Consider the following 6618-nt stretch of genomic DNA (forward strand, 5'->3'; position numbering starts at 1 on the left):
CCGCGTAGAATAGACTCGACTTCGACTGCTGCACGTGGGAGCTCGCTCGCTTATTGTCTGGACGATTATCGTGCCTAGCCAGAAGCTGGCTGTGGTCGTCTATGATAGGGGTCAACACGGACGCCGGAGCTACTCTGTCGTGGCCTGGTTGGACGCCGCCCTCAGGCGCTGCTGGACTTGTTGAGGCGGTGCACCACGAACATGCTCGTGTCCAGGTAGGCCAGCGTTACGTTCTTGATGCAGTCCCTCTCCTTGGACGAGAGATCCGAGTCGGGCTTGCTGGCGCTGCACTTGTCCCAGGCCAGCGCCGTGATCTTGGACACGGCCTGCTGGATCAGCGCGCGCTGCTGCTCCTCCACGAGCAGCTGCTGCATCTCCGCGGCGCCCGTGGACGCGCCGGCCCCGGGCGACGAGGACGGCGCGTGCGAGGACGGCGAGTCGTAGGACGACGATACCGACGGCACGCTGTAGTCGTACGAGGGCTCCTCGTACGTGTACGACTCCGAGGAGGCCGTCGGCTCCGGCTCCTTGCTCTTGCCGAACCCGAAGAAGGACATGCTGCTTGCTGTGGTTGCTCTGCTTGTGTGGATGTGAGTCCCAAAGCACGGTGCTCTTTAACTGCTCTAGGTCCAGAGGAGCAAACGCTCTTGCTCCCTAACCGGAGGTTGAAATTTGTCGTGTACTGGGGAAACGTGTGTCGGAAAGACCGCCCTAGTTGCCGAGGTTCAATCACTACAAGAGCGCTGTCTTTCCGACACACTTTGCTAAGTACGAACTCAACATTTCACTTAGAGAGAACTTTCGTGTTGTGCGCGACCTCGTCGGGAGGACACTTCAGGTCCGAGGAAGAGATGGTATCAGAGAGTGCACAACGGAGGGGATGGACCGAGTCATTCATGCAATTATGTTGTAATTTGCATCCAATTTGCCGCATCAGTTAGTGCACTCACTAATGGACGGAGTTTTCGCAATAAGTCAGTCGTGCACAATTAGCTATAGGAGAACCAGATACATATAATCAACCTGTGAGTGGCACTTCCACGAGTGACAATCGCCTCTACCACCCTGACGCCCTCGGCCTGTCCTCGATTCAGAAGTAATTTTGTATCGAACTTCACTCTACCCTTCACATGGATTCGTTCCCGCGCATATCTTAGTTGATCTCAGACTAACCTCAACACCAGTTCTCTCTTTATCACAAAGGACTCGCTCGACTTTGGCAGGGACACACACCTGGAATTTTAGTCGAGTTGCGGTGACTACCTCCCGGGGAGTGGCGCAGTGGCGACGTTTTCGAGGGTGCTAAGGCGGAAGACGCGGGTGCCACCTGTTCTACTGCAGACAATGATGTAGAGGCCAATGACCGCCGGGCTGAGAACCGGGTAGGGCACAACTTGGCTATGGACGTGGACGCACCCAGGACGCTCAGTGCTCAGCCAGCGACTTCCAGTGGTCTGATGACTATTGTAGTGGCCTACTTTGGCTCACTACTTTAGCTTACACGTCGCGCTACGTGTATGAGGAAGCGTAGGAGTTTATTAATCATTTGAATTAATCATACTTGAGTCCACAAGTATAATATAAATCAAACAAAACACCAAGTAGCTAGTTTAAGGTAAAATGAGAACTGTATTGTTTGTAGATCGATCTTCCTCCTGTCGTGTAGGAACACGCGCTAAATTATATATGGCACACTTTCCCCACCAACAACACCCACCAAGTCACCGAAGACTCAATGGGCTTGTTAGGGTTAGAACCTGAAGGCCCAGGAACTTTCCCTTGCACCGGGTTGATGTTTCCCCTGTGTACCGAACTTCCGCTAGTCGACCGACGGAAGACTTAGCGTCACTAGCCACGAGCAAAGGCTAGCACGCTCTCACACACACAATATACCTCGCAGGCCCTCAGAAGGAAGGGTCCCGGCCTTTTACGGCGTGATACGAGGGTGCCGGAGCTATATTCCGGCGGGAAGAAAGAAATGGAGTGCGCTCTCGCTCCTCCAGTTCCTGGCGACGACTCGTCGCTACCAATACACCGGCCACTAACTCTTGGCCCTGTCAGGGATGAACACACGCTACACTAGTAGATGTGCCCACCGACAGTCATAATCCTACCTACCAGGTTTACCTTGAGCTGCAAGTCGTTCACTGCAGGCACTGGTGTCGCCCTTGCGTGGTTGGGAGGAAAAGCTGTTCTGTCATTGTTGCCCGAAGGCTTATCTTGTCTTCTCTTAAGTTTCCTATCGATCAATACAAATATCAAGTATAAAAGCGTCCGTTTTTGGACCGCCAGTTGTAACTCACCACTCTTCGGCGCTTTCTCTGCGACGTGGCGGCGTCACCGACGACTCAAACGGCCGCTGAAACGCCACCAACGACTGGGGACAGGCGCCGATGACTCATAAGTTCGGATCTTGCCAGTAGGTTCGCACCGTACTTAGCGAGCCGCAACCGCCCACGCTTGACTTGGGACTGTCGACGAGTCATCGTCACCGACCAATTTAGGCCAATCAGCGATCGGGGAGTTTGGTCCAATGACTGGCGATGGGTTGTGACTTGCCAGTTAGCGTCGGCGCCTCGAGTCTTCTTCGCCCCTCGTCCCGCCTTTGGGTTTTGGCTTCGGCTTCATTTCCCGATACCACAACTGCCCCCACCGCTACTCGAGCTGCGTGCTGGTGAGCGTCGGGGTGCTCCTGCGCCATGGTCGGTTCTTTGCGCGCTGCCCAGTCCGCCGTGAACTCGGCGCTCAGGGCTCTCGGTGTGTCTCGGTCTTCGCTCCAGGTAAGCCGTCTTCTCTTGTTCTCTCGCCGTCTTCACTTCTAACCGGGATCTTGGTATCTTGGTCAGTCTTCGCTACGTCGAGAAAGCGCGCTTGGTGCTGGCAGTTCGCCTGCTGCTCCTGCTACCTCGCAGTCAGCGGTGTCCGAGGATGAGACGGTTGCTGAGTCGACGGCCAGTTCGGCCACGGTGAGTTTCCTGCCGTCTTCTCGCTTTCTGTCAGCTTCACGTGAGGTGATGATGCTTGGCGGCTTTGTGCGTCTGCTTCCCTGGTTGTCCTGTCATCTCCGGGGTTGAGTTCACTCGCTGGTGGCGATACGCCGAGCCAAGCTTCGCTGGAAACTTCCGCTCAGTCGTCCGCGTCACTGGCCACCTCTCCTGCTGCTCCTTCGGTACGTCTCGTTGACTGGCACCTTGATCTTGAGCTGCTCTCGCTTACCTTCAAGGTTATTACCTTCGTCTCTTGTCATGCAGGACACTTCTCTGGTTGATGTGCCCGTTGGTAATGCTGCCGGCGACTCGGTTGCGATCCAGTCGTCGCAGCTAGTTGCTCGGCGTTCTACTTCGAGTGCTGAAGCTGGCTGTTCCACCACCGACGACTCGCTGGTCACGGTGTCGCGTGAAGCTCTCGAACAAATCGTCATGGAAGCCAGTGCTGAGGCGTCGGAGCGCGTGATCGCGGTGTTGGGTCCTCGGCTGGATCTCATCGGCCGTCTTAATGTCACCCTGCACCAGGGTCCCGACACTCGTGGGGACCGCCACGTGGTCTCTCGCTTGGCTGCTGCTCGCTCGCTGGAAGTCGTGGTGGCGGCGGCTCAGCCCAACATCGGGGTCCACGATGACATCAACTTGGACTTTGCTGTGATGCGAGGCCAGTTGCACTCCGCTGAAGCTGCGCGTGCTGCCGCCGAAAACTCGGCGATGAAGGAATCCTTCAAGCACGAGAACACAATGGTGTTCCGCAACCAAGCGCGCGCAGAGCTCGAGCACGCCAAGAAGGAGGTCAAGCGTCTGCGGGTCTTGGAGGCTCACTACCTCCAGGAGATGGAGGGTCTTCGTGGAGCCGTGGATGCGCACACCGAGACGGCCGCCCGCTTGGAGAACCGCGTTAGAGCTGCTGACGACAAGTGCAAGCGTCTGGCTCTCCAGCACACTCGCGAGTAGACGGCGTTCAAGGCTGTCGTGGCGTCGTCGACTGCACAGAGCAAGCGTCTTCATGATCTTCTGGCTCGCTTGAATGTCGGCGATGACTCGTCGTCGACTCGCCTCTAGCACCGAAATGAAGACCTTCAAGAGCAGGTGAAGCGGCTAACGCGCGCCAACAGGACCCTTCGGGCGCACGTCAAGTTTGAAGACATGGACCCAGATGTCCTTGTGCTGATCTCCGAAGGTTCGTACTGGTTGTTGAGTTGCTGCATGTGCTGGCTTGTGTTCTGATTCTGGGCGATGACTCATGCCTTACAGGTTTGTCGACTGGCGAATTGAACTGGAACCTGCTGGACATTAGCCACGAGAATCGGCGGGTCCTCAAGGACATGCTGGCTAATGCGGATCCGTCTCGCACCGAGGATGCCATTGCCGTTGACTTGGCCCACGCTGCCTTCCTGGAATCGGACTCTCATGTTGAGTTGTCGTCGAAGGAGCGGTCGGCTGAGGCGAATAAGACAACGCCTGGAACTCGTGCTGCCGATGTCGAAGCGGACCGGGCTTTACGCGCCGCGCAGGTTGATTGCTCACGCAAGCGCTCCTCGCAAGGGAAGCCGGTTCTCGTCATGTTCGTGGTCGGTCAAGCTCTGTTTCTCGTTCGGCGTCGCAAAAGCGGGTTCGTTCTTCGTCACTCCGTCGCAGTCCGTCCGCCAGTCGCCCGGGTAAGAGACCTCGCCGCCCCGCCGAAGACTCAGCTTCTGCTGTTCGTGGATCTCGTATGTCTTCTTCTCGTCGAGGTGGTAGCCGTGCGTCTTCGGTGGCAGCTCCTGGTGATTCTCGGACTTCTTCTCAAGATGGTGAGCACTTGGAAATGGAGGTGGAGGTTGTCGAGTCTTCCGGAAGTGTTCCTGCGCCCGCAGAGTCTCCGTCCGCGTTGGCAGTGCAAGCCCCGAGTGCTTCTGGGGCTTCGCCGTCCAAGGGCAAGTCGAGGCGGAAACCCAAGGGGTGATGGGCTCGTTCTCAGCCGTCTATCGGTCCGCCAGCTCGCGCCGTCTTCTCTGGGGCCGCTGCCAAGTCTTCGTCGGACAGCTCACCTGTCGTTCCTTCCCGCATGCCTTCTCGTGTGATGGAGTCATCGGACGAGGATGCTGTCTCGTCAAGCACTCTCTCTCCTCCTTCCGAGCAGGTCCACGTCGACTCTGGCGCTTCTCTCGAGTGGTTTCCAGACACTGGTTCGGAGGCGGAGAATTTGGTCGTTGGATCAGTGATTGAATTGCCGGAGGGCGTTCCTCAATCCTCTTCTCTCTTGGTGCTTCCAGGTTCCGAGTCGTCGGGAGGTGTCCCGGGTGTTGGTGTGGAGCCTAAGAAGACACCTCCTGCTCCACCGAAGACTCACACGAGTCACCGTCGACAACGCCGTCGTTCTTCCGTTCCACGCCAGCCTGCGTCATCCGGAAGCAGTCGAGTCGTCGCCACGTTGTCGTCCACCCTTGGGTCAGATTCGAGCTCCCAGCGTCGTCCTGTGATGCCGTCGCCGGCGCGGGGCCAGTTACCCCTCGTCCGATTTCCAAGCAAGTGGCCCAGTGGGCTGTGCCTTACATCGAGCCGCCTTTTACGCGTTCTGGGGCTCTCAAGTGCTGGACCCAGATACTGCTCGGTTGCCTGCACCGGTGCCCCGGGATCTCCGAATCATTTCCAGTCCTGAAGGCATCGCGGCATTCGCAAAAACCCCGATCATCCGTGGCAGAAGCTTCGCCGGCGACTCCCGTCTCAAGCGTGTCTTTTTGACACTTCAGAGTTCGATCCCGACGCCAAGGTGTCCCAGCGGGATTCGCCGATGACTCGGTTGATGGGATATTGGAGCAATTTCCGTGGGAGCGGCGACTCGGACAACGCCGACCTTGGTTTCTCGCTTTGGGAGCGCGATCACTGGATCCTTCCGAAGGCCGTGGAGACTACGTTCTCCACAGTTGCTGCTGACTTGGATATGATGGACTGGACTGCCGCGCGGAAGACTCGGACGAGGAAGGACTTGGATGCTTTGAAGGCTGCCTGGTCGAGGTACGTGGTCGAGCGCAACAAACGTAGCGACCGTCTCCGCGCCAAGGTGGTCCCGTACATCTGGAAGTGGGGAAGCAGCCAGGATCCTGGCTTCTAGGAGGTGAAGCCCGAGTTCATGCTCGAGCCGACCATGCCCGGGTATTCTCTGGAGTACTTGCCTTGGGAGCCCAAGACTGTCGACTGGTTGAGCGAGATCGCGGCCCTGGACGCTGCGGAGCCTTGGCGGAACGGCTGGATCGATGTCCCGGAACAGCATCCCTACAACACCACGTTCGTCCCGTGCAACCCGTCGGCTCCACTCTTTGTCCCGGCTGGTTCTTCGCGCGCCGATGTTGGTCGTCGAGTCGTTCCAAGTTCGTCGCTGCAACCGGGTGAATTGAGCTCAGAATGGGTGGCCGAGTTTGGTGATGCTCGTTTTCCTGCTGCGTCTGTTCCGGGAGGACAAGCTCCGGATGCTGCTGGTGGCTCCGACGACTCGAGTCTGCTTGGTGTCTTGGCTCGGGCAGCTGTTGCCTCCGATCCTGATTGAGCTGAAGTCGGGTTCAAGCGAGTCGTCGGCAGCGTCTTCTATCCATTTGGCTTTCATTTCCAATCTCGCTTCTGAGTTGTCGTTGAGTTAGCTGTCCGTCTTGAT

The 6618-nt window shown here is 57.5% G+C and overlaps 1 protein-coding gene across 1 annotated transcript; it reads right to left on the reverse strand.

Moving 5' to 3' along the window:
• Positions 1-161: 161 nt before the first annotated feature.
• On the reverse strand, positions 162-557 carry IUM83_07314 (Mitochondrial Protein Translocase (MPT) Family; the record flags this gene model as incomplete). Its single annotated transcript, XM_067931600.1, has 1 exon — positions 162-557. One exon carries the CDS (start codon positions 555-557, stop codon positions 162-164), a length of 396 nt encoding a protein of 131 aa, XP_067799204.1.
• Positions 558-6618: the final 6061 nt, after the last annotated feature.

The sequence above is a fragment of the Phytophthora cinnamomi genome, assembly GCF_018691715.1.
Source record: "Phytophthora cinnamomi strain GKB4 chromosome Unknown Contig6, whole genome shotgun sequence".
In the NCBI taxonomy this organism is placed as follows: domain Eukaryota; phylum Oomycota; class Peronosporomycetes; order Peronosporales; family Peronosporaceae; genus Phytophthora; species Phytophthora cinnamomi.